The sequence below is a fragment of a genome, unplaced genomic scaffold (genome assembly GCF_019419815.1).
Source record: "Pyrus x bretschneideri cultivar Hongxiangsu unplaced genomic scaffold, Pyrus_bretschneideri_v1 Contig29, whole genome shotgun sequence".
In the NCBI taxonomy this organism is placed as follows: Eukaryota; Viridiplantae; Streptophyta; class Magnoliopsida; order Rosales; family Rosaceae; genus Pyrus; species Pyrus x bretschneideri.
In genome coordinates, this window is record NW_025999601.1 from 1979323 (window position 1) to 2000771 (window position 21449).

General features: G+C 36.2%; 1 protein-coding gene across 1 annotated transcript; it reads left to right on the forward strand.

The window, feature by feature from the left end:
* The first annotated feature begins 4401 nt into the window (after nucleotides 1–4401).
* LOC125479498 (double-stranded RNA-binding protein 2-like) lies at nucleotides 4402–7525 on the forward strand. The gene is made up of 3 exons (XM_048588892.1): nucleotides 4402–4885; nucleotides 5806–6025; nucleotides 6435–7525. The coding sequence occupies exons 1-3, from the start codon at nucleotides 4640–4642 to the stop codon at nucleotides 7253–7255; spliced, it is 1287 nt and encodes a 428-aa protein (XP_048444849.1). The 5' UTR covers nucleotides 4402–4639; the 3' UTR covers nucleotides 7256–7525.
* Nucleotides 7526–21449: the final 13924 nt, after the last annotated feature.

A 21449-nucleotide genomic window follows, 5' to 3' on the forward strand; every position in this document is an offset into this window, starting at 1 on the left:
TTAAGGAACTTAATTAAAGGGTCGTGACTATTGGCGGCTAAATAAACAAGAGTTTTATTTTGGGCCTATCAACAAACTTAATTCCCGAAAATAAATATTTTGGGGCCGGGGTGTGACACAACGGCTAGCTGAAGTCATACTGACGTCACTTAGCCGTTGGATTTGAATTTAAGTTGTAGTTTTTAAATAATAAATTATGTTTGGCCGTATGGCCCTCAGTTGGAGATGGTTTTTTGTGACAGGGCTAAAATAAGCCCTATAACCCTTGGTTGGAGATGGATGCAAATATGGCCCTATATTGTTCATTAAAATATTAATTTCTTGGAGGACCAGATGGCTAAAACTAGCCCTCTGGTCAGCCTTCGGTTGGAGATGGCCTAAATTGTTGTGCAACATTCAGGCTCTAGTTTTTATTTTATTAAATTTTTTTTAAAGATATTATATACACTAAGGGGACGGAAGAGTGGGCTAAGTCTCACAATATGCTAGCAATAATGTAGTTCAAATTTGTCTTTGGCTAGAATCTAATCTAAGACTTCACACTTACAAATGAAGAGGAATATCACTAGATTGCAATACTAAGTGACCAACATTTAGCCTCTAGTCTGATTTGAATTTTTTTTTTTTTTCTATCAGACGATAGCTTTATTCAATTAATTCAAATATCAATATTACATCCTCAGCAAGAATATTAAATAAAAATTCAGGAAACAAAAATCCGCATCAATGTGAATCCCCTTTAGTATTAAGTGTATGAGGCCGTCAAGTGAGCCGGCCTGTTGCAGTTTCCAGGCACGAAAGCATACTCAACAGCACTCAGAACTCTAGTTGCATTTGATCAACCAACTATTTTCTGCTGGAATGTAAGGAAGATTAGAAATCCAAAACTCAAGACTAAAATAATTGATAGCCCTCATCAGCCACTTGTTAAATCGTTAATGCCTACGAGTATTATATGGTTAAAATAAAAGTGTTAATAACATATTTACCCTTTTAGAAAAATATTTTTAGCCCCTAATTTATAAACGGGTAACGTTATATTTTTCTCTCTTTATTTTTCCTTTGAACAGAAGAAAGAACTCTGCCTCGTGAGCACCGAGCAGACGCAGATCAGTCGACTCCGATCTTGAACTCAAGAAGAATTGGAGATCCTTGTATGTTGAATGAGATATGGGTTTTTTTCCACCTTACCATTTTTGGCAATTAGATGAATGAGTTCAATGATTGGAGTTTTTTTCCCTTCTAGTTTCCTGGAGATATGGGTTGAATAAATTTGGGGACTTTTTGCTCTTGAAGAAGTCTGTTTGTTTGCATTTTGATAGTTATTTGATTGTTCTTTTCGAATGCCTTAGTCGTGTGTTCATCGGACTCCATTAAAAAAAAAAAAAAAAAAAAACATGAAATCTTACAAACAAGGAGACTAATTGTAGAGGTATATATTGCTAGAGTGTGAAAATTGCTAAGCATTGCAAATACTATTCATATACTAAAAATCATTAAAAGTTTGTAACAATAATATTGAAAGATGAATTGATTTTTCCACATGTTGTGGACCACGAAAGGAAATATATTCTTTAGAACGCCTACACGAAATAAAGCTCAATTGTGTAATAGATGTTTAGTAACACAAAAAACATACAAACAATCAATTTGAACCTGTTTTGGAGAAAATTTTACCTATTGCAGTTTTACTCAACGTGCATCCTACATTCACTAGTCATAACATTTTTACGATCGTCAAATTGCAACTAACAAGTGTCAAACATGCGTTGGCCATCGAGAACAAACAATAAATCTTCCCAGACACAATTGTATTTAACGGGTGTGTAACATGCACTGATTATAACTGACATATTTATTGTTCGAGTATAGATAAGGGGTGTTTAACATGCATTGGTTATAACTGACATATAGTCATTTTATTGCTTACAACGAGTGTCTCATATGCAGTGGTTGTATCATCACATAATCAGCTGTTGGGGCCCAAAAATGTCACACACCAAGCCAGCCAAGTATCAAGGTCCAATTGTCATGCAAAGCCTACGTTCAAGCCCAAACACATGCCAAGGCACGAGATCGACGAGGGATATATTTACAAACATGCCATGTCACGGTGATTAAGCCAGATATTCACACCATGCTCATGCCTATTCATCACGCCATGCTTCCTTAGCCACAATTCATGCGAAGCCTAAGTCACTTATTCGGGGCTTGTCAAGTGGATTGTGGGGTGGATGGTTACAAAAGGTTATCGGGCCTACGTGGAATTGGGGTTATGGAAGACTTTGGGCTACTTAAGGGCCCAAATATCCAAGCCCATACCCTTTGTATTTCACGCAGGCATCATTGAGATAGAATTAGCTTAGTTTACCCCTTTCCCTAGCAAGCCAACTCCTTTAGTTAGGATTAAACCAGATTCTTGCATTAAATGCATGTTAAGCCCAGCAAGTCAGGCATTTAATGCAAATTTTCCCTTCCCAGTCTACACAAACAACCAAAGCGCAAAAGCCATGAGGCACGCTACCAGAAGTAGCGTATGCGGAAGGCCGCCCTGGGAAAGCCGACTCTCGAGATGAAGCAAACTGCTGGTCTCAACAGTGCAACTATCTTACACCAAAATGGGAATAATATGAGGGCTAGGGAGAAAGGAGGGGGAGACCAAGCCACAAAGGGAGATTCCTTTGAAGCTTAGAGAAGAACCCTTCACTTACATAAGAAGGGAGAAACCATTATAGAAATGGAGATTGGAAGAACACATATATGGAGATAAAGAAAACATAGTGAGAGAGAACCACCCAGGAAGAAGCCCGAAAAGTTCCACTTAGCCCATAAGCATACTCCAAGCCCCAAGCATCACCATCTATGCAACCTTAGTAATAGTTTTGCATTAAACATCTCAGCCATTAGAAACCTTACTATCACCATAGGGAAGCCCAGATTATCTAGCAAAGAATGCCATGCAACCATGCAAATCCCTTCTCTCTCATGTAAACTGATAATCTTCTAGCTTCCACACTACGCTTCACTTGAGCAAGTCATTATCTTGATCATTCATGCTAGCTTTGAGTCGTTGATGTTACCGGAGTATTTCCTAAGACAAGCTAACTCTTTCGAGATATCCCGGGACTTGTTACGAATACGTACCAAGGAAGTCAAGAGGATGTTCTCAAAGCCCCAGTCCACCTTGACCTAAAAGTGCCCCAACATCAGCATACAGTGTATATGAATCATGTAAGACACTCATTGAGAGCAACGAAACGACTATACGTTTTCACTCCCTTTTAAGAAACAAAATTAAATGTTCTTGAAATATCGTTGGTAAATAATAATAAAATAATACAAACTTAATTGAGAGTAGTGAAAGAGAAAGGATAACTGCACACAATTTTTTCTCTTCAAATAAACTCTTTTTTTATTTATGGTTATAAAATTAAATAAATCAAATAAGAACAACGTACAAAATTGAACAAAAGTGTGTACGAAAAAAATAATGTGCAATTATCATTTCTTAATAAAGTATCTCAAACAAATAGTTACGATGTACATGTAAATTTTTTGTTTTTATTTGTGTTTTGGTGGTAAATTTGAAGTTATAAGAATATATAAAATGAATATGTAAAATAGTAAAAAGAAGGAAAACAACAAGAAATAAGAAATAAAGAGAGAAAAACAAGAAAATATAGAAAAAGAGGGGAAAACATAAAATGAATGTACTGTATTGGTGGCTGAAGCGCCACGCTTAGAGATGCACTCAACTTTGCAAAATAGAAGGGTTTCTTTAAAATTTATGTGGAGGAATACTCTAAATTAGTTATTGATCCGTGGAATATAAGGGTTATATCCCTCGGAGAACTCAAGACACGATTGAAAACATTCGTTAATTGACTTCATCATTTCATTAGGTAACTTAAAAGCATATTTATCAATAAACAAACTTTATGATTGATATCGTGGTTAATGTGAGTTCATCCCCCTCTAAAGTGTATATTCGGGATATGACTATTCTCTTACGGGCTACTCCTAGTTTTATTTTTTATTGTAATGGTACTGGTTATTTGCGAGGTTTCTCGCTTTGGTTGATTCTATTTTTGAGAAAAAAAAAAAAGAAAAAAAATGAACCCATGCAGCCTAACGTTCGGTTGACTAACAGTACTAAAACCCCACTATTTAATTAACTACCCCCCCCCCCCCCCCTCTCCCCTCTTCTCTCTCTCCCACCCTTTTTCTCTCTCCCCAATATTTTATAATTACCTTCCAAAAAGAAAAACTCCACTATCCAGAAATATTACCCCCACCCCCTACCTTTTTCTCTTTTCTCCATCTATCCGTCTCTCCGTTTCTCTCTCTGCTTTTTGCAGCTTCACATCCCCCAACTCCAAAGTCCCAACCTTCCTCTCTCTCTTCAAACTCAATTTCACACCCCCATCCCCAAAGAACCCTAAAAATCTCTGATCTCAACCCGACCCATTTCCTGCCGGCCCCAAAAACCCAAACCCACTTTCCACCCGACCCAAAATCGGCGCCGATCCGATCTTCCCGGGCTCCTCCCATTACCAGAACCCAACTTCGGAGCTTCGAGAACAGTTGGGTCGGGCACAGACACGCAGAGAGGGGGAGAGAAGAGTACAGGGGAGAAGAAATGTACAAGAACCAGCTGCAAGAGCTGGCCCAAAGGAGCTGCTTCAACTTGCCTTCCTACACGTGCATTCGGGAAGGTCCGGACCACGCGCCCAGGTTCAAGGCCACCGTCAACTTTAACGGCGAGATCTTCGAAAGCCCTCACTACTGCACCACTCTCCGCCAGGCCGAGCACTCCGCCGCCGAGGTCGCCCTCAACTACCTCTCCAATCGCGGCCCATCTCACTCTCTTGCCGCTAGGATTCTGGTTAGTTCTCTCTCTCTCCTTCTCTTCAAGCTGTTAGGATTCCTTTAGGGTTTTTGCGCGCGTGGTCCTCGGTCGCCGCTCCGTTTCTCGCTGATCAGTTACTGTGTGAACATGATGAGCTCTGTAACTGAATTCGGTAATTTAAAAAATTAAAATTTGTTTTCCGTAATTTCGAAATTTAGGGGTTTGCTAATGTGCGCCGTGTAAGTGATCAAGCCTGTTCTGCGCAATGATCACTGGCCGGCCAGGATTAGGTTTTTGAGGTTGGAAACTGGGGTGAGGTTGACGATATGACCGAAATGTCCCTCTTCATTTTGTAGTTGATAGCGTTGGGGATTTCTTAAAATCCGGTTTGGATTCTCTGAATTCTGAAAAAGCTGACGACCCTGCGAACTGGAAATGTCAGTAATTAAATACTTCGGAAAGGGGTATTTTGGTCATATTAAATCGTGGGTTTCCAGAGTCAACTATATGGAACCTGTTCTTTCTGGTTGACCGCCTGATTGGTTGCCGGGAAAACAGGGCAAGTCATTTTCTTTTCGCAACTTGTCTTGTGTATTGGTGAAATTAGGAGGAAATTTGATCTCATGAAATTTGATTGTCTAGTTTTTTATGGAAATTGAAATGCATTCTAGTTGAGTTAATAGGCATCGAGGAAGTTTTAGTTTTCTTGCTTAATCTACAGTTTTCGGGTTGGTTGCGAATTGATATGACACCTGAACAGTCCTCCCTTCCAATAATATGTTGGATACATTGGCAATTTTGTTGTCGAAATTCAAATTTTGCTACCAAATGTAATTAGTTTAACTGGGTCGGTGTAATTTTTACCGATATCATTATCGCTTTGATGTGTTGGTGTCCAATGCGTTTTGCGATTTGTTTTGTTGTCTTGATTCTGATAAGGTGTTTGTTTTGCTCAGGATGAGACGGGGGTTTACAAGAACCTCTTGCAGGAAATTGCTCAAAGGGTAGGAGCTCCGTTGCCGCAGTACACAACCTTCAGGTCTGGCCTTGGCCACCTACCTGTTTTCACCGGGGTAGTTGAATTGGCTGGAATCACATTTACGGGGGAACCTGCCAAGAACAAAAAACAAGCAGAGAAGAATGCAGCAATGGCAGCTTGGTCGTCTTTGAAACAATGTGAGTCCCTGTGTACTAGTCAGACTTATATCTCATCGCTTTGTAATTTCAGATCACAATGCTTGCCCCTTTGCTTGAATTTGGTTTTAGTTTAGTCTCCATCTTAATCAAATTAGTTGAACTAATGTGGTGCATTAAACAACATTTTGCATCTGTTGCTTGCATTTTAATGTTCTCATTGGCGACATAAAACAGTTTCTGACTTTTTGTCATTTCTTTCCGTATGATACTCGCTATTAAATTAATGCGATATTGCTTTGAAGTTATTCTTACATATTATGTTCTCGTTAAAAAATATATATGGACTTGGTTAACTTTATGTGTTAAACTTGGTGATGAATTATGAGAGTCGAGGTCTAAGTTTAATAATTTTGTGTTTAACTTGAATCACCTGTTTTCTATTGGACAGTGGCAAAGGAAACTGCAAGCTCTTCGTCTGAGCCAGAGAACAATGATGAGCTGGAACAGATCACTATAGCACGAGCCTTGCTCAATTATCGTATAAAGGAAAAGATGACGATGGCAAATCCAACTGCTCCAATTCTATTTCCAAAGAAGTTTCCAGTTCAGAACCGCAGACCTACAAGTCCACAACCTCCTCCTGCTCACACCTCAAAAATACTGCCCTTAATTTGCCAAAAGCAAGCTTCCCGGAGCAGGTACCAATCAAATGCAACACATGATAATCGTGTTGCTTCATCACAGGCTTCTCCACTAGACAGCCGTGTGATGCGTCCCCACAGATTCCCTGCTGCAGGAGCAGCTCCTTATGTACCCATTAGACAATTGAGGACTCCTTGCCATGGAATTGCACCACCGGTGACAATAAGAACAGCAGTGCCTGTGTTCTCAGCACCACCACTTCCGCCACCTCATGCAATGCCCTGCCAAACAATGCGTATTCCACCTGTACGTGTGGCTCCTCCTGTCACAATGAGGCAGGCTGTACCTGTATTTTCTGCTCCACCGGTTAAGAAAGATGATCCACCGACCACTCGGAAAGAAGAATCTCCAGTCATTGTGAAAGAAGATCCTCCAATCATTGCGAAAGAAGATTCCCCAATCATTCTGAAAGAAGATCCTCCAATCATTCCGAAAGATCCTGCTGCTGTTATTGCTCCCGGTGTGCAGAATAAACCCATAGGTCAAGTAGAGGAAACTGTAAGAGCAGCTGCCGATGATTTGGTGGAATCGAAGACGGTTAAAATCTTGGAACAACTAAAAATTTGATGGTCGTCGGGAAGAACTTAATCCGTGGGAGGTATAAGTGGTTGTGTTGGCCAGAAGTTCGTCCTGTCATATTTCTCATCTTATTATATGCTTTTTTTGTTGCTGTTGCCGGTCTTTTCGCTATCGTCTACCCTTTTTGTTCTGTTAAAACTTCAGTTGGGAGGTTGGTTTAGAATTAGAAAATCTCATATCTATGCTCTTCAAAAGTATCTGTGCCCGTTACTTAAATTACTAATTCTGCGTAGGGAAGTGATTTCCGCATTCGCATGATATCCCCTGCATTCCTGTTTCTTAAAGCCTTTAGATTGAATGAATCAAATGATCAAAACACGGAAATAAGTGCAGAGAAAACGAGAGTGAAAATCAATACCCTTCGTATAGCGTTGCCATTAATGTGACTGCCTTCGTCTTCTGATGTCATTTGAGACGTTTTTTTAACGTGTTAATTTGAAATTCAAGTGTATAGGGAAAGGAGAAAGGCTTTTCATGCCCCTTTTCTTGCTGCACACTCTTGTTAATTTCACACAATTAGATTGAATAAATAAAAAAAGAATCACGGGACATAAATGAACAAGGGTGTGCGGAAGAAGAAAATGCATTTGAAAATCATTTTTCTAGGGAAAAAAGAAGAATTGACGCCGTCTAGTAACTTTTTACGGGCTGTTAAAAAACTATTTGTTGGTACTGCAGCTGGATTAATGCTCTTTTCTTATGAACACCCTCACATAGTCGCATACCAATGTCTAAGTGAATCAAATTAATTGCCATAATACGGTCTAGTGGGATTCAATCTTCATTTTGTCGGAAGAGGTCATGAGTTCTGATCAATATTTTACTCCATTCTAATCATTTTCTTAATGCAACTGCACTTTTTTCCATGAAATTTTCTTTTTAGGTGACTCTTGTCATGCTTTTTTTCCATTTGAATTTGAGCGTTGTGAAAAAGGACTCTAAATCGTTCACCCAAAAAAAAAAAAAAAAAAAAGCCGAATCCTTTCCTGTAAATTCGTCTTCTCCCGGCTAGGCTCTCCCACAAGAACACGGGCAAGGTTTTCCCAAGCCCAGCATTGTACTGGATCGGGCCTTTATGGACATGGACTTATTGCTCCCTAGTTCAAGCCCTTATGTGATCATTGTTGAGAAACAAGTAACATTTAAGTTATAACCACACACCGCTTTTGTCCTCCTATAGCTTCTCCTTAATTATATTTGTTATTTTTGTTTCAGAGTAATGTGTGAGAGGTGAAAAAGGGTATGTGAAAATCAGCTCTTATTAGAGCATGTCCACCAGTTGGTGGATGACAAGGACAATTTGTCGAGGGTAAGTTTTGGGCCAACTCCAGCCTGTCTAAAAGGTCAAGCAAGATAAGCGTGACCTTGCCCTAGTAGGCAGCCGATGTCCGAAGTCAACCATTATTTTAATTTTTTTTTTATCAGGCGCGTTTAGTACACACTCGATTTTGGCAATTGGGAGACAAAAACTACAACAGTGGGGCCTGCTGCAGCAAATTAACATAGCCCAACAACTCGTTGACGTGGCTTCCTTACAACTGTTGGATTTCTAAGTACCAAAGTATCTGGACTATGCGGATTTCAATAGTAAAAAAATTGAAAATTTTATCTTGTGACACGTGGCGCATTCTGGTGCGTTTGATTTCAAATTAGTTTGAAAATCAATAGCTAAGATTAATCCAATGGTAAAAATAAATAAAAATATTGTTATTCTATAAAAGTCCAACCATCTTCTTCATTTTCCCTTCACAACTCAATATTCATTTTTACTAGAATCTTCCATATTTGTTTTTCACTTTTTAAATATTTTTTACCAAATTTTTTTTTATATCAGTTTTGTAGTATGTTTGTTCGTCTATTCGATGTACTCTGACTTTCAACTTCATTGTCAAATATAACGTTTAGCATGTCAGAAGCAAAAGAATGAATTCAACTCAGCTACTCTTCAAGTCTTTGGTATTTTCATCCCCACAAGACATTGGTTCTTAACTACGAACAAATTGAACATAAGGACTTAAGGTGTTAAAGTCGTCCATGAGGCTTTTAAAGCCACCGTTTGAACCACGTCCTTAATGTCTTAAAATGTAGGAACCAAAATACCAAAATGCACCAAAATTGAGGCCATATGAATGCTTATAAAACATGCATGGTTATTCTCAGTCATTTATTGCTATTGAAACCATATTGTCCTTGCACCACCAGCTAATTTGTCCATGTTCTTTAACATATGAGGATGTGAAGATAAAAAAGTCCTACGTCGGTGAAAGAAGAAACATTGCAATGACTTATAAGAGGTTGGGCTGCTAATTAGTTTTATGGTGGAACTTTAACTTTCTTCATGGTATTAGAGTAGGTTGGCCTATGTGTGAAGCCTAACAGCCACACGTGCTTTACGTCACCTAATTCGTGTTTGGCTTGAAAATTCGCTATATGTAAGGGAGCGTGTAAGGATGTGAAGATAAAAAAAGTTCTATATCAGTGAAAAGAGAAACATTGCAAGGGTTTATAAAAGGTTGGACTACTCTTCATATTGTCTATTAATTTTATAATGTAACATCAATTTTCTTCGTAAAACACATCCATTGAATCCCATGGATCATAAATTTATGTAGAAATCCATTCAATTCAAAGCGGAAATGTACAAAATCAAACCCACTTCTTTGTTCGCATCAGAATCTGCAAGTCATATTTATCACTTTGCCTGGTTATAAAAGTGCACCAATTGGTTTTGGACAAACTTCTCATATCACTTTCATCTGAAATGAATAGGTCTCTACGAATTGTCACGAGTTGTATATAATTATGAGTTTATATATCTCATACGTATACGCGCATGATAAAAAAATAAACACGTAATTATTTATAATGAGTTGTAGAAAGTTTTCTTATCTAGGAAAGATAATACGCTATTAGGTTTATTGAGATTCCTTAAGAGTCAAAATCACATTAACTAAATAGATTTGGTTTCAAATCTTGTAGGTACCATTCATCTAATGCATGCTTGGGTATCTCCCTCTTCCTTAGTTCATCTACCTCAAACTTCATCGGCTCGTTAACGTTAAAATGCTTTAAGTTTGATTCACATAAATATGCTATATATATATTTATTAAGTTAAATTTTATTTAAAATAACATATCTTGAAACCGTGAGTGCATTATAAATTTTAAAAAATAATGTATCGTGCTTCGATGAAATAAGAAAAGAAAAGAAGAACATGGTCGTAAGGGAACTTGAGGGAACTATGTTTTAAATTGGACCCCTTTAAAGTGAGGATTTAGATCTATGCGTTTTATAAAAGGAAAGGTTGTTAAAAATCAATCAAAGCGCCTAGTTTATGGTTTTTTTTTTTTTGTTTAGTAATTAAAAGTTGTTAAAGTCAGGTAGTTATAAAAAGGATTACTTTCATTTTTGCTAAAGTCGATTGCTAGATCCAATGCTCCTAAAAAGGACTTTGTCATATAGTGCTTATTCGCAAGGTGAAACAATAGTGGGCTACCCTTCTTCTAGAACTGTTTTCCATGTAAAAATAATATAGACAAAAAAATAGTGTGCGTAAATCATTTCTAGTAAGAATTATCACATGATTAATACCTAAGGGGCGATATGGACTGGTTCTAAGAATTTAAGGGCTGTAGCGAGCCTTCAAAGTGGAACCCTAAAGTCCTCTAGCTCCCGATCCTTTGTACATTGATGTGTATAAACAACACTGTCGGATTCCAAACTGCCAACACCAAGAAAGATTACACACTCTATTTCCACCACGCCAGCAACTCATTTGCTGAATTTGGGTTACTTTTATTAATTTATAATATCTATACCATTTTAAAAAACATTCCTCCCACCAAGATTGGGGCCCTAGTTGTCGTCTTATTCAACTACTCTCAGGCCTGGCTTTGAAGGTGATTCATAAAGAAGTAGATATCGTGATATATATTAGTTTTACAATGTACATTACCAATCGTTGTGAGGCGATCGAATAAAAAAGAAGTACTTATTATGTATAGATGAGTTTTCTTTTCTAACAATAAATGATCACATAAGTAACATACGAGAGGCAAATAAGAGAAAAATTAACTGTGCATGTATGTTGTGTGGTATAATTTTTCACTCTCCAACGAAGTAACTTATAATCTTTGCTTGAGTAACACACCTAACCAATATCTAACCATGTGTGGCGTTCATCCATTTGTGGTTAAAACTTTATGGTGAAAGTAACAGAGCATGGAGGAATGGAATGATGTAAACTAAAGGGTACTACGACATTCATGTGTACCAAACAAGCAAAGGTTCAAAGGAGAGAGTGAGAGAGAGAGAGAGAGGTGTCACTTCAAACTGTGAGTATGGATGAGGAACCTCACTCCTGATCATTTTTATAGAGATATAAAAGATCTTCACATTTTAATCGTTAATCGTCGTGCGGTCAGTGTTCATTAGGTACTATTTTGTGTTTAATTTTAAATAATTTTATTACCGCATGATATACGATGAATGATTAAAATGTAAAAATTTCTAATCTTTTGGATCCGGATGGGATCCAAATCCTGTGAGTAGGACAAAGTGGCTTGTTTGGGGTGGGGCCAAGTCTCCACTTCAATGACACCAACCCCCTCAACGCAAAGGCCACGTCGGCATTCTGTTTATTTACGCAACAACGTCTTTATTTAATGAATAGTGAGAAAATGTAATGGGCCGGAGCAGACAGAATGGGCCCACATGATTGGACTGGAGATGGGGCCCAAAAGGGCTTTTTAAGAAGCACTGGCAATATTCCTTTCCTATGAGAAAAGCAATGGCTCAAGGAAAAGGAGAAAGATGGGAACCCTCCACCCATTCCGAAGAAGAACATCAAAGATCAAACAAATAAAGCATAAAGTGTTGCCACTTAGTACAGGTGTTCCTATTTAGCACTACTGTCTGGTAATATATTTTTATTTTTAAATAAGAAATATATATTGAGCTCTCGTTAATATCGATCTCAAATCAAATTATTATGATTAATAAACTATGTAACTTACCTAAATCCTCACCTCTTGATGTCGTGGTATCAAAAAAGTGTGAAGGAAATAAAAAGAAGATTGGGGGAGGAGGGGGACAAAGTGGAAGGATGTTAATCTCATCAGCTAAAGTTAAAAAAGAAGAAAAAAAAAAATATCCCCAATTTGACTTTGTTATTGGCCATGATACTAATACTATATATGGAAACAGGTATTATATATGCGTGCATAGGCAATAGCCCACCTAGGATATCATGCGGTGTATGGCTCCCCTTTTGCAACCATGAATCTTAATATGTACTTTGGAATTGAATAGGTACAATCTACTTTCTTATTAACCCTACATACGTCAAGGAGTACAAGAATTTCATTATCGTTAGTGGTGATGATAAAGTTTTGTATGGCATAAACGTTTTATAACGGTATATACTTTAAACGTATGGTCTTGATTGACAATCGAGCACTATAAGTCATTGTTCTAAGACCGTTGGATACCATCCTGATTAATCCTTAAACGTTTGAAAATTAAGAAAATGCGCCTAGAACTACTTAGATGCCCATCTAGCCCGCTCAGCTCGCCTCCCGTCTAGTGCTTAGCAGTTTTTAGAATCTAACTATAAGTATATAAATATAAATATTATTATATGGTTTATTATCTAAAAGATACAGTTCTGATTGACAGTTTAATACTATAAAAATATAAAAACAATACTATTACTAAAAATGTATTACGATTTTAACAGGCCCCGCCCAGCCCCAGTACTAACAGGGCGACCGTCCGAGGCCCAAAATAATTGGAGGCACTAAAATTATTAGGGTATTATATTTATATATGTTTTCATAAGAGTATAAATTTATAAAATTTGGTTCAATGACAAAGAAATTTAACTAGAATTGGTGGTTTTGCTGTTTGAAATTAATGATGAGATCTTGGGTTCAAAACACCATATGTGTTTATTTACCTTTCAATTTTTACAAATTTCTTTTCATAAGAGTATAAATATATAAAATTTGGCTAAATTATCAAGAAGTTTAATTAGAATCAATGGTTTTTGTTGTTTAAAATTAACGAGATGTCTTAAGTTCGAAATGCTAAGTGCATGTTTATTCTTTTCAATTTTTACGAATTTTTGTTTGGTTGTTAATTTATTTTTAATTATTAGCTAGTAGCTATGTGAGTTATTATTTTTAAACATTTGTTCCAATTCAAGTCTAATCTTCAACAAAGAGTAATGCGTTGACCAAATTTTTAGACCAAATTTGCAAATCAGATGACGTGTCCTCAAAAAGTTTAATTTAGTACCCATTTATTACTTATACATATCAATTAAAGACTCAAAAACATCATTATTTTTTTAATCCCATACTGACAAGGTTAGTAAATAAGAAAAAACACCTCACAATTTATACAAAAACACTTTAAAAGTTCAGACGGAAAACAAAACTCATATCTATCTACTTGTAAACCTGAAGTTTTTTTGTTTCCTTCTCACGATACAAAATAAATTAGTTTTTCCATGTTTCTAAATTATTAGGTTTGTAATGATTTTCTAAGTATAATTTTATCAATGTCTTACATGTGAAACAAATAATTTTCTTATATAAAATGAGAATACATTTTTTGGCATTACCTCGTGCCTCAAAAATCTTTAGACCGCCCTGAATTTTAATGGACAGTCTATCTCGGTAGTGAATATATGATTATCATTCTTTTGTAATTACTAATTATTGTCTCGATCACGGTGAAGTTGATGTTGCAAATAGTGAAGCATGTTTCGACCATGAGGGGGTTTAGCTATAGAGTTGGTTGGTAGGACACACCTTGTTTCGGTCACTAAGAAGTGTGTGTCTCTGTAGGTCTGCAGGTCGATCATAGTTCTAGGGGAAAATTTATTGCTAAGGAGCTTGGTCAAAGGGCCATCTTGCTTGCTTTTGAGGCAAATGCAGTGTTCTTCATCCAGTTCATGCGTGGATTATCTCATATAATCAAGATTTTAAAAGACGTTATGTAATACCCAAATTCAACATAGAAGGATGACATTCACGTGGAGAAAACTTTGCATCACTTTCTAATGAACTTGTAAAAGACGTCATGCTATAAGGCATAATATGGTTGGACATAGTCTGTTGCGCGGCAGATAGACAATAAAATCAAAACAAAAAACAGCATAATACAAAACAAACTCCTTTGAAATATGATTGCTCATCCACAAGAGACCCACATCTAACTAACATGAAAAATAAACTTACAAATCCTAAAGCCAACAAGCTGGACACACCGTCAAACACACAAGTAAAAATCGCACCATTACCTGAAAGATCTTGAAACAACAAACGACAAGAAGGCATAGCTATGAATCCTTCAAAATCATTGCAACGACACTGTGAGAGAAAGACCGCACCTCCATTGATGATCTTAGCACATGCTGGAAGAAAACTCTTCTAGGAGTCACTTCCCACAAACGTCGAGTTTTCTCTTCATAGTTCTTATCAAGCACACAAATCACAAAAGCAACACATCAAATTTGAACGAATGTTGTCGCTCTAAACCGGAGTTGAGAAGTTAGTCATAATTGCTACAAGGCTTTTTTCTTAGAAAAAAAAGAATAACCATAATCACAAAATGACCTCTCGACAAAATTATAAAGCGACTACTCCTAAGATACGGTTTATTCTCTAGATGTGTGGTTCTGATATATATAGTAACACAGTATTAGGTATCAGCTAGGCACATCATGCTCCGAAAATCTTGCCAATACATGGAGAATATATACTTGGTTTTCCCCTTCCCCTCCATGTGCATGGAAGAGGGACTTAAATCGGAGCTGATCAATCACAACATGACAGCAACAACATATGTTACATATCCATATATGGGAAGCATGAAAAAGCTTTTCCAATGCAGAAAGTCAAATTCTTTTGCTTTTTCTATTTTTCTTCCATATTCTTTACTTGTATGATATTCTCATTTGGCATGCTTGGAAGGGTAGAAAACGCAATTGCAAAGTCATACTGGGCAGACAGACCGCAGTCTGGACTGGAATATCGAGCTTTCTTTTGTTGAATTAAGCTTCAACCACGATTCGATTCACGATCCGAAAACAGGAGCTGGAGCGGCGGAATTCGAAATGATTTTATTAATTAATAGGAATTTTATAAATTAACTAACAAGAATTTTATTAATTTACATGCCAAAGCAATGCTCGTAGCTTTTTCCAATAGGTCCTTTTCATAGATATGTAGAGAGGATCACGTTGGATCTCTTGATATGACATGTTCTAAATTTTCACAGACGTCCGGGATTTGTTCGTTTATGAACTTGTGCTGTTTTTGGAGTACAAAATTCTTCTTTTGCAGTGCTTTCATCAGAGATCCATTAGGTTTAGCAATACCCAGGCTGACAGGGTTATATATATATATATGTTGTATCTGTTTTTTTTATTCTTTTGGCTAACAGTGTATTTGCATCCATATCGTTGCATTTTTTTTTATCATAATCTTTTATTTGATAAATCAACAACTTTTTCATCATTTGCTCATTATTTTAGTACAAATTATTGTTCCACGATCTTTATCCAAAAACAAGTGGAATTTAAAAAATGAGGATGGATGGACAGATCGTAAAGTGGGCATGATCTAGTGATCTAGTGACATTTACATTTGTTAATGGCCATTAGTTCGAAGGGGCTTTCATTTGAAAGATCAAACCGAGATCCTCATGCAAGTTCATGGGGTGGAGTTTAGATATGCCTAGTAGTTCAAATTAAGGAGTGTTAAATTCGTAATTGCCCATGTCACTTCAGTAATGGGCCAATGGCATTAATTAAATTCATCTTCGATATGTTTTTCCTTTTTTTTTTTTAGCAGTTGTAAGTGTGCGTCGTTTGTGAATGTGATGTAGATAAAGCTTCGGACAAATTATTACTTATTGTAGAAGAATAGTTTGTGTTTATTTCGACTCTAAAATCATATGATTGTCTTGAGTTAATCTATGAATCGAATTGTGCACCTCCAAGGAACTCATACTATACCAAAATAGGCAATACATCCAATGTCAGATGTTAAAGTCTAAGAGATTCAGTTCACTTGATTAAAACATCAATTGTTAATTCATCAATAAACTCGAGAATAGCCAGGGCTCCTTAATTCATTTAACAAAGCAATGAGCATTTTACCACAATAGTATAAAGGTGTTGAGCCCTTACATGATAATATAAGTTTAAACCCTATCAATTGCTAATCTAACATTTAATATAACAAAATCTATCGTTTGATAAAAAATTAAAAAAAAATCATTTAACAAAGAAAAAAAGTTGTGCTGAATTTGATTTAAATTTGTTCATATTACGTTCAAAGCAAAGGCAAGCCTCTAGGGCAACGTAATAAAGCAAGAGAATCCCATGAGCCGTATTTGAAGGCAGAGTTTGAAAGTAATGTTGCATTTCGTTCATTTTATGTCTGAATGAAGCTAAAACACTTGTCAAAAAGTTGCTTCACCAACACGGAAAACATAATGGAATGGAATATGATAAAAGAAACCGAAGGGTAAATGTCTTTGGCTCGCGCGTGGAGCTTACAACAAACTTCATACCCAAGTTTAATGAGCTGGATTTCGTTTTTTTTTTTTTTAAGTTACTACATGAAATTTAATTAGTCTTGGTATTGAATTCCTTTTTCAATGACAACGTGATACCATTTTGTCGTACAAACGTCATTAACACAATTATTTATTTTCTTTATCACTGTAAATATCATTTTATAGAAAAATTCATTTGATTTGATGAACGTTTGGTAATTCATGTGTCCAACAAAATCAATGATTATGATAACAAGTAGCATAAATCTGAGGTCTGTTGTACAGTGAATAAACGATCTTAAAATCAATAAATTTTTCTAAAAACAATATTTAAATATTGATTTAACAAAAATAAACAAATATAATTATAATGTTTACATGATAAAATAACATCATGTCATTATTAAAAAAATTATTTGTTTTTCAGTGACAACTTTATAATTATATATAAGGAGCCAAACAACGTGGAGAGAGCATACAGATGCACATTGATTCAATCAATTGCAAATGCGAATTCTTCTTGAGGTCAGAACTCTTTACCTTGAATACGATCATCCCAATTGTTTAAATATTATACTTTAACAGAAAATAAACTATCATTGCACCAAAAAGATTAATTTCAACCCGATGTGCCAAATAATAGTATTTTAATTTTATACCACCTTCTTGTTGTTTCTGATGCAGTATATTATATACTTTGGCAATTGGGTGTTGCCTTCTTTGTTCACAAAAAACTGGAACAAAACCAATAATTAAGTCAATTTCAGTATGATTTCTTATGACGATACATTTTTATATAATAAGAAAATGACATGGTTTTGCGGATGGTAATGGGAATATGGGAAGCACGTGAGACTACTTTTTGCGCATGCCAAAAGCAAGTAAAATGCCATAACCAAAATCCTATTTTTTTTATTTAATAAAATTAAAAAAAAAGCATCAAATATGATTAAAGAATTTTTAAACAAATTTATTTTTTTTTTTGTTATCAGCGTACTTGAGATGTATTCAATTGAAAATTTGAAAGACTTTAATGAATTTATAAATTCATTAATTTTTATGGAGTCTAATTGATTTGTAAAGATTCCATATAAAATTTTTGATTTAATTCACTCGAAATCTTATGAGGAGATGTGAGATTTGTGGATGCTTAAAATACATTACGAAATCTCTCCAATTCATTCTAATTATAACTTTCTCAAATTCTTTAAAATGAATTTCTAATTAAATACATTTGGAATGTTATAAATTTCTTTAAAATTCTAATTGAATACATCTGGATTTCTAAGGATTTTAGTAAACTATCTTAAAATCCTAATTGAATACCCTTAGAATCATTAAAAGAATTAAATTCCCAATTGAATACAATTGGGGGGGGGGGTGTATTCAATTGGAATTTTAAGAGATTTTAATTTTTTTAATGAATTTAGGGGTATTCAATTTGGATTTTCAGTGATTCTCTGAAATTCAACCCGTATTCAATCAAAATTTTAAGACAGAGTATTAAAATCTTTAGGAATTCGAATGTATTTCAATTAGAATTTTAAAGAAGTTTATAACATTCTAGTGTATTCAATTAGAAATTGATTTTAAAGAATTTGAAAAAGTTGAGGAATTAAAGAGAATTAGAGAAATTTTGTATTGTATTTTAAGTATCCACAAATCTCACTTCTCCCCATGAGATTTTGAATGAATTGAATCAAAATTTTATATGGAATCACTACAAATCAATTAAACTCTATAAAAATCCGTGGATTTATAAATCCATTAAAATTTCTCAAATTCCTAATTGAATACACCCAATGTTAAGCTAATGCTTGAGAGATCAACTATTTATCTTAAATTTTATATATCATATAACGTAATTGTTGATAATTAAATTATTACTTCAATATTAACTAATATATTTATTTTCTATTGATTTAGTTTATCTTACGGTACTCTAAGGTTAAATAGAACCGCCCAAAAAGGCTTATGCGTGCGCCGTCCGCCGCTTCGAAGCAGCAACATTTCTACAAATTTTCGTAATAAACAAAAATCCACTTTAGCATGCATTTTAGGTTTTATTAATTTAATTTTCTCTTACTTTTGATGATGTTTGGTCTGGATTAAACGAAACTTGCCTTGGAACTCATATTCAAAGCCGCTGGTCGTCCTTGTTCCTCTTTTTATGGTTTCAAAACAGTCTTTCGGCCCTGCTTATGGAGGATTTAATCATAATGGACTAGCCTTCATACTCGTACTCAAGCGCGTGCAAAAGATATTTTTTTAAATCACGATGTGTTACACGCTATTTACACGTCCTAAATGTATTTATATACGTGAATTTCTTCAATAATTTTTTTAATGACAAAAAGAAAGTCAAATATTTGAAGTAAATGAATAATATTAGACCATGCTTGAAGAAACTTCTCATAAGTCAATCAAAGAAGTTGAATTCACATAATAAAATCGGTCATTCAATTTTTATCTACATTCTATTGAATTTGTAGAGCCAAAAATAATCATAGTGCTACACATGAATTTTTGGATAAAGGAGGACAAAAATATCCTTGAGGCATAATGGGATTCCTACGCGCGAGCAGCGAGCAATCATCCCTCAACCAAGTCAAAAGTTCCCAAAGAAGGTAACAAATTCAAAATTATTTCATAATTCCTCATTCCATAGTCTTTACAAAGCAATCATTCCATAACCTTCAAAATATTCCATAAAAATTAGGTTAATTGGTTAATTAATGGATTTATTTCCTAATTAATCCATTAGTCACCAATTAAATCACCCATTATACCAATTAATCACCCATTATACCAGTTAATCACCCATTACACAAATTATCACCCATTACACACCAAAAATACCCCAAAGGGCCGGCCACCTTTTCTCCAAAGGGGACCAGCCATGCTCTACATATTGAACCCCATTTTTCTCTAAAAACCTATGTCTTCACTCTGGCTAAAATTCTCTAAAACTCTCAAATACTTTTCTCTCTAAATTCTAACTTTGGCATCAGAGGTTCTTTGACCAAAGCCCCCCTCATTCATCGTGGGTGCGTGAGGCTTTTGGCCTTGACCGAAGGTGTTATTTGTTTTGTAGGTGCAATTTTATCCAATATCAAGGAGGAAGAAATTTGCATCCACAAATTGGTGTTTTTATTGAGAGTTGAAATTCACACTTGTAGAAGACTCTCGCATAAAACGGTTTTTTCTCTATTTTCTAGTCCACTTGTATTTTTCATACGTTCTTATTATTAGAATTTTTTATTTGCAAAGATTCTTTGATAAAATGAAAAAGAGAAATACAATGGCTAGAAATTTAGAAAACTCCATGAGTGAAAATTCCAATATTCAAGAAATGGGACTGCGGCGATCCACGAGACTAAATGTGATCCTAGGGGGAACGGCACCATCACCACAAGGTTCCACCATGGGAACCACTGCGGTGGGCACCCGCGGCGAGGTCCATGGCACCACTACCACGATGCGAGCTGTGCCACCAAAGCAAGCTCAAGCCGTACCATCTAAGGCTCGTGGCACCAAGGCCATGACCCAAGCCATGTCACTCCAAGCCCAACACAAGCCCAACGCGTTGCCAAGCCGAGCCCTAGCCTCGCATCCACGTGTGCCACACGCTGAGTATCCCACTCATGTGGCCCAACCTGCTCCCACCGAGTATCTTATTTTCGTGGCCCAGCCTATTCCCACTCAGCAGTCTGTTCTCGTGGCCCAGCCTGCTCTCGTGGTCCAACTTGCTCCCACCGAGCAGCCAGCTCCCGTGGCCCAGCCTGCTCTCGTAGCTCAATCTGCTCCCGTGGCTTTCCAAGCAGCCCAAATCGGTCCAGGACTAGTTCGACCGTCTCGACTCCAAATTTCTAGACTGATGATCAAACCAAGAGCATTTTCACCATATTTTTTTGCGGATTTGACATTTCCTAGCTCAAATCTCGCTCCCGGAGTCTACCACACTTCCACTGCTCAAGGAGAAACATTCATTCCAAGCTTTTCCAATCCAAATGGTGAACAACACTTGTCTTGACAAGTCATAGAGTTGACGAGCGCCCTAGCACAGCAGACGACCTTGGTGAACCAGCTCTTGCAGCACACGAAAATGCAATGTGTTCCAAACGAGGTGTCCTGAAGAAGGACAAGGGCAGACGAATAACCTCTCCAGCAGCGTCCCGACAAGCAGCCACTCAACCTGCCATGAACCGAGCGTTTGGGCAGAGTACACTCCCAATTGGGCCCCCGAGATAGTGTATATTCCCGTCTTAGCACGTGGAGGAGCGTGCACTACATCAATTTATGTATATGTCCTTGAGTTAGGTTGTATGTTTTTCAGGTAGATTTATGTTAGTAGATTATCTTCTGTTTGAAAAGATTGGATAGAATCAAAATACATCAATTTTCAAATATTCAAAGCTCAAAAATACAAACAAAAAGATGTCTGAAATTAGAATATTTTAAATCATCTCCAAAACTTAGAAAAATGTAAAATTAGTACAAACTTTCCATTTCCTCAGTTTATTTCTTTTGATCATTTCAAAAGTGGAGAAAATGTAATACTAGAATTAACCTAATTGCCATGTTAATTTTTCGGATATCCAGAAAGGGTTT